At 42.7% G+C, this 27274-nt stretch overlaps 1 protein-coding gene across 11 annotated transcripts in view; it reads left to right on the forward strand.

The window, feature by feature from the left end:
- IQCK (IQ motif containing K) overlaps positions 1–27274 on the forward strand; it is a 138711-nt gene that overhangs the window by 59303 nt on the left and 52134 nt on the right. For 5 of the 11 annotated variants that reach the window (XR_012429318.1, XM_005591379.4, XM_045381503.2 and 2 more), the window contains one exon: positions 11429–11513. The exons of 4 other annotated variants lie outside the window; for them this stretch is intronic. Coding sequence is in view for 4 of the 7 variants with exons in the window: in XM_005591379.4 (XP_005591436.1) it covers positions 11429–11513 (85 nt within the window). In the remaining 3 variants the exon portion in view is untranslated. Of the gene's footprint in view, positions 1–11428; positions 11514–17732; positions 17805–27274 lie in introns of all 11 variants that reach the window. 2 more of the 11 variants (XR_010583863.2, XR_012429319.1) reach the window with 1 other exon arrangement.

Genomic DNA, 27274 nt, shown 5'->3' on the forward strand with positions numbered 1-27274 from the left:
GAGGCCGAGACTGGTGGATGACTTGAGGTCAAGAGTTTGAGAGCAGTCTGGCCAACGTGGTGAAACCCCATCTCTACTTAAAAAACTGCAAAAATTAGCTGGGCGTGATGGTGCACGCCTGTAGTCCCAGCTACTCGGGAGGCTGAGGTGGGAGAATTGCATGAACCCGGGAGGCCAAAGTTGCAGTGAGCTGAGATCGTGCCATTGCACTCCAGCCGGGGTGACAGTGCAAGATACCGTCTCAAAAAAAAAAAAAGGAACCAGTTCAGAGAGCCTGTGCGAAGCAGTACGCCAGGCACATCTAGACTCCAATCTTTGCCCCACCATTTAGTAAAGTGTTTTCCCTGAGTTCTGTCAGCTGTTGTAGAAAATTATCGAACTTGAGGAGGGGGTTGTGGGAGCCCCCAATTTGTAGCCACATCAGACAGAAGTGTGAATAACCTGGAGACCCATTCCTTGTGACTGGCATCTGTAGTGGAACGTATTCTTGTGAGACTAAGCCCTTATCCTGTGAGCTCCCTGTGGGCCTTCTGTGGGGTCTGCACTAACTGTGGGTAGTTAGTGTCAGAGTTTAATTAAATTGTAGTGCCTGTAATCCCAGCACTTTGGGAGGCCAAGGCGGGACGATTGCGTAAGGTCAGGAGTTTGCAACCAGCTTGGGCACCATAGTGAGACCCCCATCTCTACAAAAAATTTTTTAAATTAGCTGGGTGTGATGGCACACACTTGTAGTCCCAGCTACTCCGGAGGCTGAGGGGGGAGAATCACTTGGGCCTGGGAGATGGAGACTGCAGCGAGCCATTAGCATGCCACTGCACTCCTGCCTGGGCAACAGAGTGAGACCCTATCTCAAAAATAAATAAATAAATAATAAATTGTAGGATGCCCAGGTGGTATCTGCAGAGAACTGGAGAATTACTTGGTGTGAAAAACCCACATATTTGGTGTCAGAAGTCTTGCGAGTAGAGAAACAAAGGTTTTCCCTTTTAGTGCCTCAAGATGTCCACATTCAATCCCCAGACCTTGTAAATATATGTTTCCTTATATGGCAGAAGGAGGGACTTTGCATATGTGATTAAGAATCATAAGATGGGAATTAGTATGTTAGTTTCCTAGGGCTACGGCAAGAGATCACCACAAAGTTGGTGCTTAAAACAACACACAAAAATTTTTTTTGAGTCAGGGTCTTGCTCTTTTGTCCAGGCTGGAGTGCAGTGGTACAATCATAGCTCACTGCAGCGTTGATCTCCTGCCCTCAAGCAGTCCTCCCACTTCAGCCTCCCCAAGTACTGGGATTACAGACATGAGCCACCACACCCAGCCTTCAGTTTATCTGTTAAAAAGATCAGTCCAGGCCGGGCGCGGTGGCTCAAGCCTGTAATCTCAGCACTTTGGGAGGCCGAGACGGGTGGATCACGAGGTCAGGAGATCGAGACCATCCTGGCTAACATGGTGAAACCCCGTCTCTACTAAAAAATACAAAAAACCAGCCGGGCGAGGTGGTGGGTGCCTGTAGTCCCAGCTACTTGGGAGGCTGAGGCAGGAGAATGGCGTAAACCCGGGAGGCGGAGCTTGCAGTGAGCTGAGATCCAGCCACTGCACTCCAGCCTGGGGGACAGAGCAAGACTCCGTCTCAAAAAAAAAAAAAAAAAAAAAAAAAAAAGATCAGTCCGGCAGCTGGATGGGGTATTGACTGAAATCAACCTAATAGTGCATACAGGGATGCAACTACAGTGAAGACATGATGCCCTCATGGAGAGGAGGAAGTAAAATAAATTGGATTTGGGACATGTTTTGAGGTTGGAACCAAGACTTGTTGATGGACTGGATGTTGGAGGAGAGAGAGGAGTCAAGAATGCAACAGAGATTTCAGGCCTGAGCAACTGGCTGAATGGGATCCCTTTACTGAAACAGAGTGGGGAAATAACAGTTCTCTTTTGAAAATTTAATGGGTATACTGAAAAATCACAAATTATTGGGAATAAAAATATGAAAAGTTTTTTCTTTTTTCCCACTAACCACCACACTATATTACATTGACTCCGTCTGCCATCTGGATAGCAGCTCTTTAATAATTTTGGGCCAAATTTCATAACTTTCTGGTCACTCTCTCTTTTTAGATCGTCTCATTTCACCATTAGGATTTATCTTGGTTTTGTTTTTTGTTTTGTTTTGTTTTTTTGGTTTTTTGGTTTTTTTGATGGAGTCTCGCTTTGTCGCCCAGGCTGGAGTGCAGTGGCGCGATCTTGGCTCACTGCAAGCTCTGCCTCCCAGGTTCACACCATTCTCCTGCCTCAGCCTCCAAGTAGTTGGGACTACAGGCGCACACCACCATGCCCGGCTGATTTTTTGTATTTTTAGTAGAGATGGGGTTTCACCGTGTTAGCCAGGATGGTCTCGATCTCCTGACCTTGTGATCCGCCTGCCTCGGCATCCCAAAGTGCTGGGATTACAGGTGTGAGCCACCGCGCCCAGCCTCTTGGTTATTTTTTTAAATCACAAGTATTTTTTAAAATTTTATTTATTTATTTATTTATTTGAGGTGGAGTCTTGCTCTGTCATCCAGGCTGGAGTGCAGTGGTGCGCTCTCGGCTCGCAGCAACCTCTGCCTCCCAGGTTCACGTGATTCTCCTGCCTCAGTCTCCCAAGTAGCTGGGACTATAGGCATGCGCCACCTCACCTGGCTAATTTTTGTATTTTTAGTAGAGATAAGGTTTCACTATGTTGGCCAGGCTGGTCTCGAACTCCTGACCTCAAGTGATCTGCCCGCTTCCGCCTCCCAAAGTGTTGGGATTACAAGCGTGAGCCACTGTGCCTGGCCAAAAATTTATTATATTTTTTATAGAGACAGGATTGCCCTGGCTGGTCTTGAACTTCTTACCTCAAGCCATCCTCCCTCCTTGGCATCTCTAAGTGCTGGGATTATAGGCATGAGCCACTGCACCTGCCCCATCCTGTTTACTTTTAAATCCTTAGTCTTCAGTCTCCGACTGGATATAAAACCCATCCTTCCCCAGCTCCAGCCACAACTAACTGTCTATGATTCAGGGGTCCCAGAACTTGGAAGGGGCAATAAATTCTCTCTTTATTTTCACTAATCTCTCACTTAAGTGCAGCATCTCCTTTAAGTATGAATGTGGGCAACAAACCTCAGTAGTTTCCATAGTATCTGTGAGTTTGTCCCTGACAGCAACCACAGACATTCTCATGTCACATTACAGTTGTTGCAGAAATCAAGAAATACCATTTACACTTGTCACACCTTTCAAATTACAGTAGTTAACTGGCCTGCTATTAGCTCTTGTTATTTACTGCATAATTTAGAAGCACATATATTACTGTATCACCAGCTCTTATTTTAATATTTTGATACCTTTATTTCAATATAATTGGTTTGCCGTAATCCTATGTATTTACTTTTATGTTGTTAAAAACATTATTGTGAGAAGGAATCCAAACCGCCAAAGTGGAAAGGGATCCGTGACACAGAAAAGGTGAAGATCCCCTGTGAGAGGTTTGAAAAGGGTGGGGAGGGAGGTGGTCTGCCCTTCTGAACATCCCCCATGCCTGGGCCCACACTTTAAATCCAGGGGAGGGAGACCGGGGAGTAGGTGGGTCTCCTTAAACTTTTCATTTAGTCACACTAGAGAAAATGTGTAATCAGTTACAAAGATGTTAAATAACACCATAATCTGGGCGTATTTTATCAAGAAATACCAAGTATCACAGCCTTGGTTTTTTAAAAAAATGGTTATATCTGAAACCCACATGGGAGCACATGGTCTTGCACTTTGCTGCTTGGTAAGTTCTGTTATCTGGACACGTATGCAGCTTCAATGATGGAGTTGGTAAAATGGGACTCAGCTCTGTGTGTAAGTAGGAGGATGATTCAGCCTGATGCTGGGGTAATAACCGCTTGTTGATCTCCCAGGGTGGAGATTAGTGAAGGGGCCAAAGCAACATCATATCCTGGTAACCATGATTTCTAAATATGCTTTAAGGCTACAGAGAGTAATGTTCCACAGGTTTTGGAGCTATTTGTGTGTTCACAGAAGGCTGGAATTGAAAGAATCCTATGAGATTCCGTCCTAACGGCTAGTCACCATATGGTCGGGGATTACCATTCCAGATAACCTCTGTTGTACTTTTTAGAAATATTTTAAGTTTATAAGTCAAGAATGTGATGCCTTGGCCAGGTCTGGTGGCTCACGCCTGTAATCCCCGCACCTTGGGAAGCTGAGGTGGGTGGATCACTTGAGGTCAGGAATTTGAAACCAGCCTGGCCAGTATGGTGAAACCCCATTTCTACTAAAAATACAAAAATTAGCCGGGTGTGGTGGCAGGCGCCTGTAATTCCAGCTACTCGGGAGGCTGAGGAAGGAGAATTACTTGAACCTGGGCAGTGGAGGATGCAGTGAGCCGAGATCGTGCCACTGTACTCCAGCCTGGGCAACAGAGCAAGACTCCGTCAAAAAAAAAAAAAAAAAAATGTGATGCCTCAATATAGGGCATTTGGTAAGCCAGTTAGGATGGAAGGCGAGGACTGGGTAAGGTCTCTTGCTGACTGTGACAAGTGGCCATTATCAAATACTAGTGAATTGCAAAACTTCATGATGATTGATTTAGAGCATGTGCCATCTTTGTAAATGGCTTTACATCTGGGTTGTGCTTTCATGTTCCAAGAAAAAAACTTAATCTCTAAGTTAATGAAAAGTGGAAGACCGGACGCGGTGGCTCACGCCTGTAATCCCAGCACTTTGGGACGCTGAGGTGGGCAGATCACGAGGTCAGCAGTTCGAGACCAGCCTCACCAACATGGTGAAACCCCATCTCTACTAAAAATACAAAAATTAGCTGGGCATGGTGGTGCATGCCTAGAATCCCAGCTACTCAGGAGGCTGAGGCAGGAGAATCGCTTGAACCTGGGAGGCGGAGGTTGCAGTGAGCTGAGATCGTACCATTGCACTCCAGCCTGGGCAACAGAGACTCCGTCTCAAAAAAAAAAAAAAAAAAAAAAAAAAAAAAGAGAGAGAAAAGAAAAATGGAGAGCACGGGCACAGTGGCTCTTGCCTGTAATCCAGCACTTTGGGAGGCCAAGGTGGGAGGATCACTTGAGCCCAGGAGTTCGAGACCAACCTGGACAACACAGTGAGACACTGTCTCTACAAAAATACAAAAAAAAAAAAAATTAGCTGGGAATGGTGGTATTTGTAATCTCTGCTGTTTAGGAGGCTGAGGTGGGAGGATGGCTTGAGCCTAGGAATTTGAGGCTGCAGTGAGCTATGATCATGCCACTACACTGCAGCCTGGGTGACAGAGCAAGACCCTGTCAAAAAAAGAAAAGAGAAAGAGAGAAAGAAAAGTGGATAGAATTTTGATTCCAAAATTTCATTTTCAATCTCAAGCAAGCTTTCTTCCTTTCTTCTTTATTCTGATTAAATGTGATTTTTGATGGCACCTCTTTAATTGTCTTTGAACTGGATGAAGAAATTGATGAAGACTAACGTCTCAGATTTTCTCATTATGTATTTTGTTAGCATGCTGTATCTTCATGTCCTGCAGAGCTTTTACTTTGCATCTGAAAAAGGGGAAAGAAGCATGTATACGCGCACACATGTGCACATACATTTATATATACACAACACAATCAGAAAAATAAATTTTTATTCCTTCTCGGAATTATAGCATTTATTCTTTTTTTTGTGTGTGTGTGAGACAGAGTCTCACTGTTTCACACAGACTGGAGTGCAGTGGTGCGATCTTGGCTCACTGCAACCTCCACCTCCTGGGTTCAAGCGATTCTCCTGCCTCAGCCTCCTGAGTAGCTGGGGTTACAGGCGCCCGCCACCATGCCCGGCTGATTTTTGTGTTTTTAGTAGAGACGGAGTTTCACCATGTTGGCCAGGCTGGTCTGGAACTCCTGACCTCAGGTGATCCACCCACCTCAGCCTCCCAAAGTACTGGGTGGGATTACAGGCGGGAGCCACTGCGCCTGGCCAGCATTGATTCTTACGGTTCAAATGTATTCACATTTGAGGAAAAAAGGAGGAGGACATGACAAATGAGCATTACTAGTAAAACAATTCTCCTTGGAAACATACCCAGCAGTCCTGTCGTGCCCGTCTGAACATGCAAAAACGTCTGCTTTGGGGATGTCTGATTTAAGCACTTTAAGGCCTCAGCTGCCTCCTTCTGTGATTGACGTGTTCATCTCTCCCCTCCCTAGTTCCCTGGTGATGAGCAGTCGCCTCTTTATTTTTATTTGACTTTAAGCCAGTTGCACTGATTCCAAGAGAGAGGAAAGGGCCTGGCGTGGCTTCTCTCCCTTCAAGCTGGCCCGCCGAAATGATTGATAATTCCCAGGACTACTCTTCGAAGAGTAAGTCCTTTTTATTTGGCCTGATTTACCATGGCTTTCTCATACTTATTCTTGGTTTGGGAGCTAGACAGCGCCCCATTATCTAGCTATGAAAGCAGGGATGTCACTAAAGGTGGCCTCTTATTACTGCTTAAAGGCCTATTAGAAATCTCATTTTGCTTTTTGGAGATGTCGTTGTGATGCAAAGTAGTTCAGGGTTTCATTACTGGTGAAAGCCCTTTGTTTGGGCTCACCCGTTGTGTTCTGAGATTTGCAGTTCTGTTTTCCTGCTGCTATTCCGAAACAGGAATACTGTTACTTTGAGGATTTCATGACATCAGTTGTGAAAAACATACTTAAAGCAGGAAAATTGCTGCTGACCAGAAAGGCACTATCAAATCTCCCCTCCAATACAAGTGACAAATTCTACTCTGTTTAGCCTTCCTGACATAGGATTTCCCTGTGGAGGTTCAGATAAATGAATATCTGCCAAGTTATTACTGTAAAGTTCAACAAAGAGGGCGTTTTCTATGATTCTCCACCCTCCCTGCCCCCATTTTTTTTTTCTTTGAAGCAAGTGATTGTGTTTTCTTCTCCTTAACACTCAGCTGCTGCTAGACCCTGACTTCTATGCTACTGACCTTGTGAGCTGGCCCTGTCTTCTCTCTGGGCCACTGTTTCCTGGGCAGTTTGCATTCTCAGCTGGAAACGCTCAATGACCTTGAACACAGAGTCCCTTTACCCCTCTATGCCTCAGTTGTTTCAACTCTAAACAAAGGATAACAACTCATTCTTCATGTTATGTGGATTTAACAAAATCATGTGTAGAAAGTGCTTAACACACAGCTGGGCACAGAGGCAACTACTCATTCCACAAGTATTTGTTGAGTGTGCCTACTATGTGCCAGACATTGTCCTACATGCCGGGGACACCAAGAGGAGCAAACACAGGACCCATGTCTACCCTTGTGGAGCTTTCAGACCAATAGAAGATTCAAGCATTGATTAGGTAATTACAAGAACTTCTATCTCCAAATTGGGCCAAGGACCAGGAAGGAAAATTACAGGAAGCTTCCTTGGGCCCTGATGTAATCAAAGGACATTTTTCAATTACTTTTTTTTGTTTTTGAGATGGAGTCTTGCTCTGTTGCCCAGGCTGGAGTATAGTGGCACGATCTTGGCTCACTGCAACCTCTGCCTCCCAGGTTCAAACGATTGTCTTGCCTCACCTTCCCGAGTAGCTGGGATTAAAGGCACACACCACCACAGCTGGCTAAGTTTTGTACTTTTAGTAGAGATGGGGTTTCACCATGTTGGCCGGACTGGTCTCGAACTCCTGACCTCAGGTGATCCACCGTCCTTGGCCTTCCAAAGTGCTGGGATTACAGGCCCATGAGCCACAGCGCCCTGCCTCAATAACATTTGAATGGAGATCAGAAGCAGGAATAAGAGGGAACCAAGAAAAAGAGGTGTCAGGCCTCGCACCAGCCCCAAGGTGCATTTGAGCAAATTAGGAAAAGGTATCCTCACCTTAGGGCAGATGTGGCCACACAGCCAGGAGCAGAGCATGTGCTGGGTTTTAGCACCCTCTGGCCGATCAGCTGGCTGCCCTTGAGCAGAGAACAACGAGGACCTCTGTACAGGGTGCTTCTGGCTAGGAGTAGGGGGATACTGGAGGCAGAGGAAAGCAGCTTAGCAAAGGCCCTGAGGTGGGAGAAGCACCACACACTTGAGGAGCTGCCAAGGGGCCAGTGAGGCAGGAGAATAGGGCCTGGAGGCAGGGAACCTAAGGCTGTCTCACATCCTAGGACTAAATTGAAAGGAAAACCCTAACTTTCCATGCCTAAGTAGCAAAAGGACCAGAGGCTCCTCGCTTTTCAACTCCCAAAATTTTCTGCGCAGCAGATGGGAAATTGGCTGTCCACAACCAGTCAGACTGATTGCGGGCCGAGTCTTTGTTTGCATAGAAGTATAATTTTGTTACTTCGCTTCAGCCTCTGGTTGGCCGCTTTTTACAACCAATCAGACTGATTGCTGGCTACCACTTACTTCATTTACATGAGGTGAGCATGAAGTGGCCAATGGGAAACTTCTAGGGGGTATTTGGACCCAAGAAATTATGTATCCGGGCCCTTGAGCCGCTGTTTGGGCCCGCTCCCACACTGTGGAGTGTACTTTTGTACTTTCGTACTTTCATTTTCAATAAATCCCTGCTTTCGTTGTTTTGTTGCTTCATTCTTTCTTTGCTTTCTTGGGCATTTTGTACAATTCTTTGTTCAAAATGCCAAGGACCTGGACAACTTGCAGTCACGACCCTCCACCAGTGACGCCCGCAGGGCTGGAGCATGAGGAGCAAGGCTGCTGGGAGGGGATCCAGAAAGTTCTCAGTAAATATCAGCCAGTGAGAATGCATTAGAGCATCATTCCCATGAATTCACTGCCAACACACCAAGGTCTCCTTATAAACACCAGGGTCTCTCTAGAAGCTGTTGAATTTTAACTAGTGAAGGGAAATTACTTCAGGGATGTGATTTGTTGGTGTCACAGAACTGAGATATAGAGAATCAGGACATTGGATGAGGAGAGACATTTAATGTGGAAAAGAGGGAGCCCAGGCTGGGCTGGTGGCTCATGCCTGTAATCCCAGTGCTTTGGGAGGCCGAGGTGGGAGGATTGCTTGAGGCCAAGAGTTGGAGAACACATAGCAAGACGCTGTCTGTACAATTTTAAGAAAATTTACTTAAGAAATGTAAAAGAGACTGCGCATGATGGCTCATGCCTGTAATCCCAGCACTTTGGGAGGCAGAGGTGGGCAGATCACCTGAGGTCAGGAGTTCGAGACCAACCTGGCCAACACAGTGAAACCCTATCTCTACCCAAAAATACAAAAATCAACCGGGTATTGTGGCGAGCTCCTGTAGTCCCACTATTCAGGATACTGAGGCAGGAGGATTGCTTGAACCCAGGAGGCAGAGGTTGCAGTGAGCCAAGATCATGCCACTGTACTCTAGCCTGGGGGACAGAGTAAGACTTCATCAGAAAGAAAGAAAGAAAGAAAGAGAGAGAGAGAGAGAGAGGAAGGAAGGGAGAAAAGAAGAAAGAAAGAGAGAGAAAGAAAGAGGAAGGAAGGGAGGGAGGGAGGCAGGGAGGGAGGCAGAGAGGGAGGGAGGAAGAAATGGAAGAATCACCTTTACTTGGTCTCTTAAAAAGGACCTGTCCAGCCAGAAAACCAGAGCCTGGCAACAGCTCTGCACTCACTAGAAATAGTGCTGATAACTTCTATGTTCTTTGTGGCTTTGATTTCTTTGGTTCTGGAATAATTCAAAAGAGCATTCATTCACTCAAACAAATATACTACATCAAGCTTTTCTTTTTCTTTTTTTAAGTCAGAGTTTTTGGAGGGAAATAAAACCCTTGGGTCCTGGAGAATCATGCACTGTTGCCAGTTAGCTTTGCAGTCTGTGGCAGGCCAGGCATCTGCATTTGTTTGCCCAGTTGAGGCCTGATGTGTCAGCACTCCATGGTAAGGGATGCTTGGGCTTTGGGATTGTAGAGGTCTGGGCCCAGATCCTGACTAGGCACCTACAAGCTGTGTGACCTTGGGTAGGTTAGTCAACCTGTCTGTGCCATGAGTTACTGTAAGCTCTAGCTGTTATTTGGGATAGTTTTGAGGCCAGGGCACTTGGGAGTCCCTTACTTGCAAAGTCATTTCTGGGGATGCTATACTGGAAGCAGCCTCCATGTGATCCACGTCCTTTGAGGGTTTCTTTCTTTTATATCTGAACTGTCTTGGCCTTTGCTTTTCAGAGGCAGCTATGTTTTGCTTTGGGGGAAACATAAAGAATCTGAATTAAGACAGATTTGTAAGTCCTTGTCATCTGTTAGTGCCTCTGTTAAACTTTTAGGGGGAAAAAATGAGTAGTCTTAATTTTTTAATGTGGTATCTTTGATTTTTTAAAAAAATCCTATAATATGAAAAATCCCACAAGAGCAGACACTGTCAACTGATCCAGCACTTGAGATATTTTATTTCTTATTAAGATGAAGCAGTGAAACCAACCCAGTCGTCCCATAGTTTTTGTTGTTGTTGTTGTTGTTGTTTTCGGATAAACATAGAAATTGACCCCTCCGGTCTTAAAGCTTAAAACTTAATTTATCTGAGTTCCTTCCTCAGGGAAGGACCCCCAGGCCTCTCAAAAAAAAAAAAAAAAAAAAAAAAAAAAAAAAAGGCGGTATCAAAGAACTGAAACTCATCAGATCACCACATCTAGACAATGAGATGCCAGAGCCCTCATTCATCATGATTGCTTCCTAGCTCCTCTGTAGTTCTTGTTTCCTTACACATTGTCACATTTCTTCCCTGCTGTATAAACCCCTAGTTTTTGTCCATTTGGGAGGTGGATTTAGGATTGATCCCATCTCCTCCTGACTGTAGCACTCGATTAAGATTAGAGTCTTCTTCCCTGGTAATACTCATCAGCTCAGTGATTGGCATTCTGTGTGGTGAGCAGCAAGACCTACACCAAACCCCTGATGTTTCTGTTGTTACAGAACTTAAAATGTGCTTGAATTTAAGCCACATTAACCTGGAATGCACACTAATCAGAGATAAATTCCAGTGTTCCTTTCAGGAAAGAGATGAACTGTAGTCCTTAATTTCAATGGAAAGTTGGAGAAAGAGCTCTTTATTATGTCTCGGTCATACTGCAGTACATAAAGGCAGCTGCTCCTCTGTCTCTTGCATTGTATCCAAACAGTCTCATGTCAGTAACATGTATGTTGCACCTTCAGGACTAAAATGCAAGTATAGCAGCCTGAGTCCTTCAAAAGAAGAATAGGCTAACAATGATTTAAGATTACACTGTTTTTTTTTTTTTTAATCCTTCCCAGATTTTAAAATAATAAACGCCAGCTCAAGCTTACACTTTTCTATCTAAAATGACACTGTTGCCTGCTAAGAAAGGGGATGGATGAAGCACTTAATCAGAGAGGTCATTATGTTGTCAAAGACAATGCCAAGGCTGAAGGACTGGATTCTCATGGGCATATGACCATTTTATTGCTTTTCAGCCCACGGCCGCCAATCCCACTCTCCCTCCTGCTGACAGAAGAGGAAGCGGCCCTCTACATTCAATCCTTCTGGAGAGCCTATTTGGTAAGAATCATATGCAACTGTGGTATTTGATTTAACAGGGAACTTTTGTGAGGAGGAGGGTCCAGGGGAAACCTTAGATGAGTTAGGAACAGGATATTATAGCTAACATCCAGACCTCAGAAATAGGATTCTCTGTAAATGGGTCTTAAAGAGTGATTTAGAATTTTGACCGAAACTGGCTGGGCATAGTAGCTCATGGCTGTAATCCCAGAACTTTGGGGAGGCCAACGTGGGAGGATCACTTGAACCCAGGAGTTCAAGACCATCCTGGGCAACATGACGAAACCTCATATCTGCCAAAAAGAAAAAAAAAAAAAAAGAAAAAAAATACAAAACTTAGCCTGTGTGGTGCACATCTGTAGTCTAGCTGCTCTTGGGAGGCTGAGGTGGGAGGATGGCTTGAGCCCAGGAGGCAGAGGTTTCAGTAAGTGGAGATTGTGCCATTGCACTCCAGCCTGGGAGACAGAGATACACCCTGTTTCCAAAAAAAAAAAAAAAAAAAAAAAACAAGTAATTTTTACCAAAACTTATTTTGTAGTTATTGAAAGTACTCTCTTCACCTTTTAAAGTTGGGTTGACTGGCCTGTATTGATATATACAGAGAAAACTACATTGTCATTTTAGAAAACAAATTAGAAAATTCAGGTAAGTCGGATAAAAGAAATAAAAATTTTTTGAGTCACTGATAGCTCCATCACCAAAAGATAATTATTGTTAACATTTTGGTATAAAACTTCAAACTTTAAAAATCTGAATTCACATAGTGACATATAAACACTTAACATAGAAAATAGCCTTTGCCTTTATAACCTGTCTTTTTTAACCATTTTTCTATTTGAGACTTTGAGGTTATTTACAATATTTTTTATTATTGTAATAAATGCTATAATAGACACCTTCGTTCAGTCATTTTTGCACGTTCATCTGGTCATTTATATAGGAAAACCCTAGAAGTGGAATTTCTAGATGAAAAGGTTAGCTTTTTTTAAAGCTCCTGATCCTGGCTGGGCAGGATGACTCATGCCTGTAATCTCAACACTTTGGAGGGACAAGGAAGGAGGATCTCTTGAGGCGGGAGTTAGAGACCAGCCTGGGCAACATAGTGAGACCCTGTCTCTGCAAAAAAATACAAAAATGAGCCAGGTGCAGTGGTGGGCATCTGTAATCCCAGCTACTTGGGAGGCTGAGGCAGGAGGGTCACTTGAGCCAAAGGGGTCAAGGCTGCAGTGAGATAGGATTGTGCCACTGTACTCAAACCTGGGTGACAAAGCAAGACCCTGTCTCAAAAAAAAAAAAAAAAAAAAAAAAACCAGAAAAAAAAAAACTCCTGATAATATTGTCATGTGGCCCTTCAGGAAGGATATAGTGTAAGAAGTTCTCACCAAATACATATGAGAGTAGCATGTGTATCTCATTCCAAAAAGTATACAACCTCTCCAATTATTTGGCAATTAGTGTATCAGTGTTAAATAAAGCTCCCATTCTAGGTAGCAAGATGACTTACCCCAAATCTGAGCATCATATATCGTGGAATGAGCTTACATTTAACATCAGCTGTGGCAAACACCGCCAGAGGGAAAGGTCCCAGTGGATTTCCATAGAGACCAAAAGCTTTTCATACTCCATACACAGCTGGTGTAGGAAAAAGAGACTCTGATAAACACACCAGCAAACAGCTATCAATTAAGAAGTTGGATTAATCCTAACAAGCTACAATTAATCAACAAATATTTGCTACATGCCCATTAGTGGAACTGTCCCTGAACACAAGAGCTTACTGTATGAGTCAATATTGTCCAGTTATTCCACTCCTTTTGTGCATGGTACATTCCAGAAACCAGGGCTAAAGGGAAGTGTGAAAGTTAAATAACATATTTGCACATTAAAGGAGCAGTCTATGCCCAAAGAGTAAAAAAAAAAAACAACAAAAAAAAACCCTGTTACAGAAACCCCTATTATTCCCTGTGATTTAGACATAGTTTTTTATAATGTAGGTTTTCACTATTTCATACATATTTTATAAATGTGGTCTTTTTTCTTCATTGAACACCAGAAGGTTAGCTTACATCCAGGGATGTCTAACCAAGGCAAAATATTCCTGCTGTTCAGATGCTACTGGAATTCCATCTTTGATTTGTGAGACTTATACTTGTTACACTAGAATCAGCAATTTTACTTTTCTACTTTTATGAAATGTTAAGAGCAGACTGTGAGTGGTGGCTCACACCTGTAATCCCAGCATTTTGGGAGGCCAAGGCAGGCGGATCACTTGAGGTCAGGAGTTTGAAACCAGCCTGGCCAACATGGCGAAATCCTGTCTCTACTAAAAATATAAAAACTAGCTGGGCATGGTGGCGCATGCCAGTAATCCCAGCTACTTGGGAGGCTGAAGCATGAGAATAGCTTCAACCTAGGAGGTGGAGGTTGCAGTCAGCCAAGATTGTGCCACTGCATTCCAGGCTTGGTGACAGAGTGAGACTCTGTCTCAATAAAGAAAAGGTAAGAGCTAAGTGCAATAAAATAGTCATTTTCAAGCCCGTCCTTGAAACAGGTGTGTGCTGTTTATTTCAAATGAACTCATACCCAGAAGCCCAGTATGTAACCAGTAATAACAGTAAAAGGGGAACTGTTCATCCCTGATTCTTCCATGGTAAGATTCCAGCCACCCTCATCCTCCCACACACAAGGAGCTTTGGGATTCATTCTTACTGATATGAACACAGTATGAAAAGCAGTCTGTAATTCCACTTATCATACCAACAAAGCAGCTGAATTCCACTTATCATACCAACAAATGCTGCCATACAAAACGATGTCAAAGTGGCTCAAAATTTAACTGTGGCTGTAGCACCATCATCACACAATAGCTATAAATGTGTTTATAGCTAAAAAGATGTTTGGGGGCTATCAGTGTATACTGTATGAAAATTCAGGCTGTTCAAATCTAAACACCTCCCCTGTTAAAATCATAACCAAAGGGGGCTACAAAAGGGGGAACAATTTTGAGCCATCACTAGAAGGAAAAGATGTCTGATGTATGGATGACCTTAGAAGGCACCACGGAAAAGAGGCACTTCCTCAGTCTTAAAGAGGAAGTGGGCACTGGTATGTCAGCTGGGACCAAGAGGGCATTCCAGGGAGAGGAAACAGCATACATCCATTGTTAAAAGAAAAACTTTAGACAAATTTCGCAGAAGTTATTTGAGCAAAGAACAATTCATGAATTGGGCAGCACTCGGAAGCAGGAGAGAGGTTCAGAGAGTTCTACCCAGCAACCTAGGCAGGCCTTATTTATAGACAGAAAGTGGAAATGACATCCAGAAACAGCTTGATTGGTTACAGCTTGGCATTGCCTTATATGGACGTGGTCTCATCAGTTGGCAGCCTGCAATCGACTGAAGCTTGTCTGCTGTGATTGGCTGAGACTCAGCTACTTGTTACAAGAATGTACTCATAGATTGCAGTTCATGATCCATGGAGGCAGGTTTAGGCCGAATTTAATTTGACACTATTATGCCATTTTTTGTTAAAGCATATTGTATATTTTGAGCACATGCACACACATGGATAGGAAATTAGCTAAAAGAAACAGCAATCTGACAACAGCGAGTACCTTGGGGTGGTTGGGAAAGAACTAGGAAGACTCTAGCCTTATGTATACTGAACACTTTTTTGTTTGTTTTTGTTGTTTTTTTTTTTTTTGAGACGGAATTTTGCTCTTGTCACCCAGGCTGGAGTGCAGTGGCATGATCTCAGCTCACTGCAACCTCCACCTCCCAGGTTCAAGCAATTGTCCTGCCTCAGCCTCCCGAGTAGGTGGGATTACAGGCGCATGCCACCACATTCAGCTAATTTTTGTATTTTTAGTAGAGACGGGGGGTTTCACCATGTTGGCCAAGCTGGTCTCAAACTCCTGACCTCAGCTGATCCACCCGCCTCGGCCTCCCAAAGTGCTGGGATTACAGGCGTGAGCCACTGCACCCGGCGACACTGAACACATTTTTTTATAAAGAGAATGTAGTATGATTTTCTTTAATTAAAAATGAACTTAAACCAGAGATCATCTCAATGGATATAGAAAACGCATTTGATAAAAATGTTTTCATGACAAAAACACTTAACAAACTGGGAATAGAAGGGGATTTCCTCAACCTGGTAAAGTTATGAAAACCACAAAGCTAACATCACATTTAATGGTGAAAGACTGGATATTTTCCCCCAAGATTAGGAACAAGAGGAAAATGTCCTCTCTTGCCACTTCAATTTAACATAGTACTGGTGGTTCTAGCCAGGAAAATTAGGCAAGAAAAATAAATAAAAGCATTTGGATTGGAAACAAAAAAGTAAATATATTTCCAGTCATAGATGACAAGACCTTATATATAGAAAATTGTAAAGATTCACTAAAAACAACCTATTAGAACTAATAAACAAGGTTGCAGGATACAAGGTCAGTATACAAAAAGCAACTGAATTTCTATACACTTAGCAATGAACAATCTGAAAATGAAATTAAGAAAATAATTCCATTTGCAATGGCATCTAAAAGAATAAAATATTAGGAATAAATTTAACAAAAGAAGTGCAAGGCTTGCATGCTGAAAACTATAAAACATCATTGAAAGATATTAAATAAAACCTAATCAAATGGAAAGACATCCTGTGTTCATTGACTGGAAGACTTGATATTGTTAAGATGGCAGTACTCCCCACATTGATCTACAGATTCAACACAATGCCTATCGAAATCTCGGCTGGGTTTTTTTTTTGTGTGTGTGAAATTAACAAACCAGTCCTAAAATTTGTATGAAGATGCGAAGGGACCCAAAACAGTCAAAACAATCTTGAAAAAGAAGAACCAAGTTGGAGGACTCACCCTTCCCTATTTCAGAACTTACTACAAAGTGCAGTAATCAAAACTGAGTAGTACTAGCATAAGGATAAATGTGTATATAAATGGAATAGAATTGAGAGTCCAGAAATAAACTCTTACATTTATGGTCAATTGATTTCCAACAAGGGTGCCAAGACCATTTAATGGGGGGAAAGAATAGTCCTTTCAACAAACAAACGATACTGGAACAACTGGATATTCACATGCAAAAGAATGAAGTTAGACCCTTACTTGATATCTTATACGAAAAATTAACTCAAAATTACTTAAATATCTAAATGAAAGTGTGAAAACTATAAAAATATTAGAAGAAAACATGGATGTAAATTTTCATGACCTTATATTAAGCAACAGTTTATATAACAAAAAGCAAAAGCCACAAAAGGAACAAAATAGATAAATTGGACTTCATCAAATTAAAAACGCATTTTGTGCTTCAAAGAACATCATCAAGTGAGTGAAACAAGAACCCACGGAACAGGAAAAAATATTTGCAAGTTCAGGCATTCGATAAAGGTCTCATATTTATAATATATAAAGAACTCTCACAACCCAACAGTAAAAGTACAAATGACCCATTTACAAAATTGGCAAAGGATTTGAGTAGACATCTCTCCAGAGAGTATATACCAATGGCCAATAAACACGAAAAGATGCTCAACATCACTAGTCATAAGGAACAAATCAAAACCACAATGAGATACCACTTCATATCCACTAGCATGGCTAGAATCAAAAAGACAGTAACACAATAACAGGGTGCCACCACACCTGGCTATTTTTTGTATTTTTAGTAGAGACGGTGTCTCACTATGTTGGCCAAGCTGGTCTCAAACTCCTGGCCTCAAGTGATCCGCCCTTCTCGGCCTCCCAATGTGCTGGGATTACAGGTGTGAGTCACTGCACCCGGCCTGTTTCTTCTTTCAAAATTCGAGTCTAGTGGTTGAAAAGTCAGATTCTTTGGGTGGCCAAGGTGGGTGGATCACCTGAGGTCAGGAGTCTGAGACCATCGAGACCAATTGACCAATATGGTGAAACTTCGTCGCTACTAAAAATACAAAAATTAGCTGGGCATGGTAGCGGGCGCCTATAATCCCAGCTACTCAGGAGGCTGAGGCAGGAGAATCAGTTGAACTTGGAAGGTGGAGGTTGCAGTGAGCCGAGATCGTGCCATTGCACTCTAGCCTGGGGGACAAAAGCGAGACTCTGTCTCAAAAAAAGAAAGAAAGAAAAGTCAGATTGCTTCAATGTGCAAAAACTGAGTGTTGGTTTTTTAATATTGTGAATGAATTCTGGTTCCGTTCTGAACACTCTCCTTTTCCTAGTGTGATTGGTGATAAGTCACGCACTATTGCATCACTGGTGTTCTTCAGTTTATGAAATCTTGGATACAATTGGTAAGAAAAAAACCTTGCTTTCTTGTGAAGTTCAAATATGAGGTTCTTATGCGCCATCATGATTGAAATTTCTTTAATGATTTTAGAAGTAGAGACCAGATAAATCCACTGAATATGTATTCTGTCTGAATAAGCGCCCGTGGTGTTTTATGCCTTCTACTCATTTGTTTTGTTTTATTCTAACTCAGCGGAGTCACCCAGGGTGGCATGCATTAGCAGTCCTCCCCTCCTCCCAACATCAGCTCCCCCTCCAGGCATTGTGACAACTGAGAATTACAAAGTCCATCAATCATTACACGTTATTTGATGAACAATACAGTGCCAGGTTGCTACAGCGGCCCCTTTGAGGCCTTGAAAAATTAAAAAAAAAAAAAAAAAAAAAAAAAACAGTAAAATAAAATAATGGAGATTTCTGATCTCCACTTGCAGAGAACAATAAGAATCTGTGCATTGAGCGAACTGACCTAGGGTAAGTGAGGGAACCACCAAGGAGAAACAGCTTGGTATCAGCAGAGTACAAGGTTGAGGGTGGGACAGGTCTCACCCTAGCTATGAAGGGGCTGTGTCGGCCTGGATGCGTATTCCATCCTTCTGGCTATAGGGCTTCGTTCATGATGGGCAGCAGACGGAAATCAGGCCAGTCAGACCTAGTGAGACTCCTCCATTCTGGGATCCTCATTGGAGTGGCTGGGACAGAGCAGCCCTCTTTGCACTGGGTTACCGAGAGGCCAGACTGTCAGCACCATCTTAACACAGTGTGAAGAGCCTGTTGGAAAAATGACCACAGAGGTAAGCAGGGCTAAGAGGCAGAGAAAGGGGCTGGGTTTTGAGTTCGTTTGAGGACCTGTGTTCAGCTATACCAGTGAATCCCCTTCAAGATGGACTTCAGGCTGGGCACAGTGGCACACGCCTGTAATCCCAACACTGTGGGAGGTGAGGCAGGTGGATCACTTGAGGTCAGGAGTTGGAGACCAGCCTGGCCAACATGGTGAAACCCCATCTCTACTAAAAATATAAAAATTAACCAGGTGTGGTGGCACATGCCTGTAATCCCAGCTACTTAGGAGGCTGAGGCAGGAGAATCGCTTGAATCTGGGAGGAGGAAGTTTCAGTGAGCCGAGATCGTGCCATTGCACTCCAGCCTGGCAACAGAGCCAGACTCCATCGCACACACACACGAAAAAACACTTCAGTCACTTATAGCCTAAAGTCCTGACAATACAATTTTCAGTGTGAAAATATCCAGACTCTTAATTACTTGCACACAAAGGAGGATATTGGCACAAAATGAAAATCTGGACCCAATGGTACAAAGCAGCCATTTCAATTTGTCCCAGGAAAAGACTGTGTCCTGTGTCAGCTGGAGGCTTGGCTATAGCTGGAGACGAGAGCCTACCCCAACGAGCAAATTTTTCTAAAACATATATGTATTTTTTTAATTGTGCAAGTAATGCATATCACTTGTGAAAAAAATAGTTAATGCATACAAGTTTTGGGTTTGTTTTTTTTTCTGACAGACAGGGTCTCACTTTGTCACCCAGGCTGGAGGGCAGTGGCATGAACACGGCTCACTGTAGCCTCAATCTCCTGAGCTCAAGCAATCCTCCCACCCCAGCTTCCTAAGTAGCTGGGACTACAGGAATGTGCCACTATGCACGGCTAATAAAAAAAAACAAATGGAGAAGGGATCTCACTGTGTTGGCCAGGCTTGTCTCAAACTCCTAGACATAAGGGATTCTCTCACCTCAGCTTCCCAAAGTGTAGGGATTACAGGTGTGAGCCACCATGCCCAGCAATGCATATAAGCTTTTTAAAAATATATAATATCCTTCTAGAATTTTTTCTATTCATATGGAAATTTTAAAAAATTTTCTACAAAATTGTGATTATAAACACTTTTTTCAGCCTGCTGTCTCTCCTTAATGATATATGGGGAATATCTTTCATTGTTGCCACACAAAGATGTACCTCACAAATTTTAATTCTTCTATGGTATATATATATATTTTTATTTTTTATTTTTAAATTTTATTTATTTATTTTTTGAGATGGAGTTTTGCTCTGTCACCCAGACTGGAGTGCAGTGGTGTGAGCTTGGCTCACTGCAACCTCCACCTCCTGGGTTCAAGCAATTCTCCTGCCTCAGCCTCCCGAGTAGCTGGGATTACAGGTGCCCACCACCACACCTATCTAATTTTTGTAGTTTTAGTAGAGACAGGGTTTCACCATGTTGGCCAGGCTGGTCTTGAACAACTGACCTCAGGTGATCTGCCTGCCTTAGCCTCCCAAAGTGCTGGGATTACAGGTATGAGCCACCATGCCTGGCCTATATTTTATATGTATATATGTATGTGTGTGTGTGTATATATATATGTATGTATACATATATATGTGTGTGTGTATATATATACACACACACAGTGAATACATTGAGCCATAACTTAATCATAGGTGATTAGACATTCTCATTTCCTCTCCTGTATATTCAGTGAAAAACATTATTGTTCAAATTCACACACCTGTAGTCCCAGCTACTCAGGAGACTGAGTGGGAGGATCACTTAAGCCCTAGGAGGTCGAGACTGCAGTGAGCTATGATGATGCCATTGCACTCCAGCCTGAGTGACAGAGAAAGACCCTGTCTCTCAAATAAAACAAAGCAAAACAAAAAACAAAAACAGGAAACCAGAAACCCAAAAGCATCCTCGTTCGTATGTCTGCACACTTATCAGATTTTTCTCCAGATTAATTGCTGGCAGTGGAATTGATAGCTCAAAGAGTAAGCACCGTTTCTCAAGAGTTCAGATCATTATTGATAAATCACCCTCTAGAGAGGCTAGAGTTCAACCCCTAGACCAATCTATAGGCACACCAGCAATGTATGCACGTGTACTTTAGCCATAGGTTTTGATGGGAAAGTAGAGAGAGGAAGGAAGGGATTGGGAGCATAATGCATGTCTCAGGAGGGTGCAGTTGTGAGGACACCACGCTAGAGGGTATGAGAAGGGAGGACCAGTTTGTTCGGTTGTGTGGGCTGTGCACTGCACAACTCGGGGATACCATTCCAAACCATATATATTAGACATCTGAGGCTTGGAGAAGCTTGGGAAATAGTGGTTGAGTGGCTGCTTGCTACACTTTTTAAAATTCCGCTGGCCTACCCAGCTCCTGGCCTATGGTTTATAAAACCCCTCTGCTAGCTGGAGGCTGGATGGGTCAGTGGAGCATGTATCAGTGATACTGTATAGAAGCACTACTGCTTTGATCAAGAATTTGCATTTTCTTCCTGAAATTGTACAGCATCTTAAACATGAATATTCAATGATATTTAATATTCAGTAATAATAATTATAAAATAAATATTGGGAATTTACTCCATAGAGTATTATTTAAACACTAAAAATAATAAGCATCAGGCATAGTAACAAGATGGAAATTGCCCATAGTATTACTAAGTGAAAAATGAATAAAATGACACATGCAGATTATTTTATGATTATGTAAAAAATAACCTTATAAGGAAAATAGGCTACAAAGACATATGTAAAATATTGTGATTGTTCAGTGGCAGGATAAAGAGTGACGTTTTTATTCTCTCTGTTTTTACATTACATATAGTGTAATGTAAATTATTTACATTATATGTAATGTATATGTAATTATTTACATTATATGTAATGTATATGTACATTACATATAATGTAAAATTACATATAATGTATTATTTTATTATTATTTATTTATTATTATATATAATGTAATGTATTTTTATATATAATGTAATAATATATAATGTAATATCACATTATATTATTACATATAATGTATTACATATAATGTAAAATTATTACATATAATGTAAAATTACATTATATATAATGTAAAATTATTTACATTACATATAATTATAAAATTATATTCTTTGTAAATTATTACAAAGAATATATACAGCTTTTATAATAAAAACTTTATTTTTATTATGAAACCTATATTCCACCATGATAATTTTTTTTACTCTTTTCTTCTTTAGTTAAAATTTGACATAATTAGACTATTTTTTCTGAACCTTTTTAGGAGTGGGTATGTGTATATATGTGTGTGTGTGTGTGTAAATATGCAAAAAATTTGAAACAATAGTATTCGGAAAGTGTTCTTTGTTTTATTTTAATCTGTTAGTGTGCTCTGTTCATTCCAAAATTCCAAAATCATTTTGTTTTGCATTTCATAGTCTTTCTAACAGTGTTTTTGGTTTTTGGTTTGGGCTGTGTATGTGTGTGTCTAGGTACACAATAAATGCTTATGGTTAAATAATATTTTCACTAGCAAAGAAGTTTGAGGATTTTTGCCTATAGACCTCCTATTACAAGTCTTCACAGTCTTTTTCTCTCTCTTTTTTTTTTTTTTTTTTTTTTATGAGACAAGGTCTCTCTCTGTCACTCAGGCTGGAGTGCAGTGGCGCAATCACAGCTCACTGCAGCCTCCGCCTGCTGAGCTCCAGTGATCCCTCCCACCTCAGCTTCCTGAGTAGCTGGGATGACAGGCACACACCACCATGCCTGGCTAATTTTTGTATTTTTTATAGAGATGGGGTTTCATCATGTTGCCCAGGCTGGTCTTGATCTCCTGAGCTCAAGTGATCCTCCCACCTTGGCCTCCCAATGTGCTGGGATTCCAGACATGAGCCACTGCACCCAGCCTCTTCACAGTCTTAACTGACAAGAAATCATAGACCACAAGTCATGTGGAGAACAATTTGGCCTCACAAACAGAGAAAGTCTTCCACGCCACATGTGTTATACTTCACTGGAGAACACGCATTGAATCAGCGGACAGTCTAAAAGGCAGGGCATTCAGAAGACTCAGTTAAAAGTGGTGGGTCTTCAGGTGTGCTTTGATTTGATTTAACTTTATTTTTTATTCTGAAAAACCACTCCTTTCTATTTAGAGAAGATCTGGCCTACATAATTAGGTAGAAAATAGGTGATGAGGCCGGGCGCGGTGGCTCACGCTTGTAATCCCAGCACTTTGGGAGGCCAAGGCGGGTGGATCACGAGGTCAGGAGATCGAGATCATCCTGGCTAACATGGTGAAACCCCAAACCCCGTCTCTATAAAAAAATTAGCCGGGCGTGGTAGCGGGCGCCTGTAGTCCCAGCTACTCAGGAGGGTGAGGCAGGAGAATCCCTTGAACCCGGGAGGCAGAGGTTGCAGTGAACCGAGATCGCGCCACGGTACTCCAGTCTGGGTGACAAAGACTCTGTCTCAAAAAAAAAAAAAGAAAATAGGTGATGAAAACAGCCCAGGATAAAAACCAAACACGTATGGAAAAGACCTGTAAACAATACAAATAAAAGGTTCTGTAGTTCCTCCCATATTTTTCTACAAAAAGCAAAAATTACAACTTAAGGCTCAGCGCTAAGAGGGAGAGCATTTTCTCCAAGTCAGGCAGCTGGCTGGGCTATTAGGCGTGACAGGTTTTATTTTTTCCGAAAGGTCACTTGAAGTTCTCATTACTGGCCTTAACTTTCTTGTCTTCAATGTTGTGGCTGAAGAGAAAGACTTATTTTTTTTCCATGTAAAACATGCCCTATGGCAACTTGTTAGTAATATGGGCTCTAACAGCAGACAGACCTGTTTGAATCCCAACGTGTCAGGTTATTAACCCATTTATGCCTGAGATTGAAATTTTTTGAATTTTTGCAATCAGACTTTGGTGACAACTTTGAGCAGCAGGATATAAATAACTCCCACATGCTTAGCATTCCAATAATGGAACACTAGGCATAAATGGGTTTTAAAAACCATGGGCAGATGATGTAACTGCTGAGCCACAGTTTTCTGTTTGTAAAATGGGAATAATAATTCCTGCCTGTGAAGATTGAATCAGATGCTTCAGTCCACATAAGAGACATGGCACGGTGCCAAGGACATAGTAAATCCACAAGAAACATTAGCTGTTATTGTTACTGTTGTTGCAGTTGTTGGCACTATTTTCCTGAATAGGGGTTCTTTTTAAAAAGCTAACTACTGCCCTCCTTTAAGTTTTTCAAAGGCACCAAGCAGGCTCCCATCTCACCTTGGAAATCACTGATTTGTTTTCTGCTCCTATACTTTTGCCTTTTCCAGCATGTTACATAAATGGAATCATATAGCAGGTAGCCTTCGAGTCTGGCTTCCTTCACTTGGCTTCATGTGTTTGCTGTTCTCCCACGTATTTGGGTGTGTGTGTAGTCCCTTCCTTTTTATTGCTGAACAGTATTCCACTGTAGAACCCAGCAAGAGAAGAAACATGAAGGAAGGTGTTCTTAACTCTGCTGATGATTAAACACATCTGACTTTTACGTAAGACTCGTTTATTTGAACCTATGGATTGTGATGGTCTCGAGCTTCACTGTTCATCAAAGCCATCCACTGAAAGATTTTGTTTTTAATTTCTGATACCTGGAGTCTTATTCCCCTGAGATTCTTGTTCAACTGGTCACAGTGAGAATAAGAGATAGGTTTGTTATTGTTGTTGTTGTTTGAGACAGAGTCTCGCTCTGTCACCCAGGCCAGAGTGCAGTGGAATGATCTCAGCTCACTGCTACCTCCACCTCCCAGGTTCAAGCAATTCTCCTGCCTCAGCCTCCCGAGTAGCTGGGATTACAGGCACCCGCCACTGCACTCGGCTAATTTTTGCATTTTCAGTAGAGACAGGGTCTCACCATGTTGGCCAGGTTGGTCTCAAACTCCTGCCCTCAAGTGATACGCCCACCTTGGCCTCCCAAGGTGTGGGAATTGCAGGCGTGAGCCACCGCATCCAGCCAGAGATGGGTATTGTTTAACAGCTCCCAGGTGACTCTAACATGCAGCCAGGATTGAGACCCACTGATGTATTGGAATTGACTTTGCTACCTACCAGTTTTATGATCCAGGACAAATCACTGAATGATAAATCACAACTTTTTTCCTCTTTAGATGGAGAATAATAATAGCTGCCCAGTCTAGCTCACCAAGTTATCATGATAATTAAAATGGTTTATTTTTTATTTTCAGAGACAAGGTCTTACTATGTTGTCCAGGCTGAAGTGCAGTGGTGCAATCACAGCTCACTACAGACTTGAACTCATGAGCTCAAACGATCCTCCCAATTCAGCCTCCCAAGTAGATAGGGCTACAGTTGTGCACCACCACAAACAGCTTATTTTTTTTTTTTTTGAGATGGAGTCTTGCTCTGTCGCCCAGGCTGGAGTGCAGTGGCGCAATCTCGGCTCACTGCAACCTCCGCCTCCCAGGCCCATGCCATTCTCCTACTTCAGCCTCCCGAGCAGCTGGGACTACAGGCGCCCGCCACCATGCCCGGCTAATTTATTTTGTATTTTTAGTAGAAACGGGGTTTCACCGTGTTCGCCAGAATGGTCTTGATCTCCTGACCTCGTGATCTGCCCGCCTTGGCCTCCCAAAGTGCTGGGATTACAGGTGTGAGCCACTGCGCTCGGCCAGCTAATTTTTTTGTAGAGATGGGGGGTCTCACTATGTTGCCCAAGCTGGCCTCGAATTCCTGGCCTTAAGTGATTCTCTCACCTTGGCCCCCCAAAGTGCTGGGATGACAAATGTGGGCCACTGTGCCCAGTCTCTAAATTTAACAACACAGGAGATAGTGTTCTGCAAACTGTAGATGCAGAAATGAATGGTATCAGTATGGAGGTGATTATATCAGTGACTTTCCTATTTGAAAGGTACTAGAGGTTCTTTGCCGGGTGCAGTGGCTCACACCTGTAATCCCAGCATTTAGGGAAGCCGAGGCAGGTGGATCACGAGATCAGGAGTTCCAGACCAGCTTGGCCAATATGGTGAAACCCTGTCTCTACTAAAAATACAAAAAAAATATTAGCTGCGCATGATAGCGGATGCCTGTACTTGGGAGGCTGAGGCAGGAGAATCACTTGAACGTGGGAGGCAGAGGTTGCAGTGAGCCAAGATCGCGCCACTGCACTCAATCTGGGTGACAGAGGGAGACTTCATCTCAAAAAAAAAAAAAGTACTTGAGGTTCTGTTTCCTAAACAGATGTAAGAGGTTTGTTGTGTGTGTGGTTTTTTTTTTTGGTTGTTATTTTTTGAGACAGGGTCTCATTGTCACCCAGGCTGGAGTGCAGTGGTGTGATCTCACCCTACTGCAGCCTCCACCTCCCGGGCTCAAGCAGTCATCCCAGTTCAGCCTCCCAGTAGCCTCACAGCTCAGACCACAGCTGTGAGCTACTACACCAGCTTATTTTTGTATTTTTTTAGAGACGGGTTTTGCCATGTTGCCTGGTCTCAAACTCCTGAGCTCAAGTGGTCCTCCCCACTCCGCTTCCCAAAGCGTTGAGATTACAGGTGTGAGCTACTGCACCTGGCCAGTATTTGTATTTAAAGAAAAACACACTACCAGTGTGGCTGATGGGCTGGCATTTAGCCAGACATTTCTCATTCACAGTACTTTCAACCCAGGGTGAGCCCTGAGATGGCAGGACCAAAGAAACCTTTAGGAGTTGGTCTTGATTTTTATTATATTTCATCATAAAGTTCCAATAATCAGTTGTTTAAGCACCAGATTCTTTTTTCCTTCTGCTTTCTCTTGAGTGCGTGGCTTCCCCACATTGTTGGTCTGCTTTCCCCAGCTTCCTCTTCCTCCTTTCCAGAGAGGGGCGTCTCCTGCTGCAGCTGTTCCAGGAAGAGGGGTGGGGGTGCATTTCCTCCCTTTGTGTGAGCTCATTAGCCCTGTCTCTGGCTTTCCTCTGGGGACAGCCAGCCAACCAGGTGAGCCAGTGTCATTTAAAGCAGCACTTCCGTTCTCAGGCAGAGGTTGGTTGTCGTTTCTGGCTGACTTCAGATATGGCCCAGGTGAAGAGAGATGGTGTCTGGCACAGAGACAATGGCCAACAGCTTAGTGTATGAGTCACATTTTCCTGGTGAATAGTATGCTGCCTAGAACTCCTGTGCAAGACAATTATTTTTTGATACTTTGCAATTTGGGGTCTGATTTGAAGGCAATATAGCATCATAGTTAAGCAAGCAGGTGCTACAATGAGATCGATTCATTCGCTAATATTCACTCACTAGTAATTATTGAGTGTCTACAATGTGGCAGGCAGGCATTGTTCTGGACGCTAGGTATACTGCAGGGAAGGAGACAAAGTCCCTGCCCTCATGGAGCTTGCATTCTTTCAGGAGACTATTAACAGATACAAACAAATATACAGTAACATAACATCAAAGAGTGTGTCAGTTAGCTATTGTCACAATAATGCTGCATAACAAATCACCCCCAAACTCCAAAACTCAGCAGCTCACAATATACATTTACATCTTAAAACCACCCATGGGTTCTTCCTGTGTGCTGCACAAGCAAAAGCAATTCATACAGACCAGGCGTTGCAGTAAAGAAAGAGTTTAATTGATACGAGGCCAGCCATGCCACATGGGAGACAGAGTTATTACTCAAATCAATATC

Source organism: Macaca fascicularis, chromosome 20 (assembly GCF_037993035.2).
Source record: "Macaca fascicularis isolate 582-1 chromosome 20, T2T-MFA8v1.1".
NCBI classification, from domain to species: domain Eukaryota; kingdom Metazoa; phylum Chordata; class Mammalia; order Primates; family Cercopithecidae; genus Macaca; species Macaca fascicularis.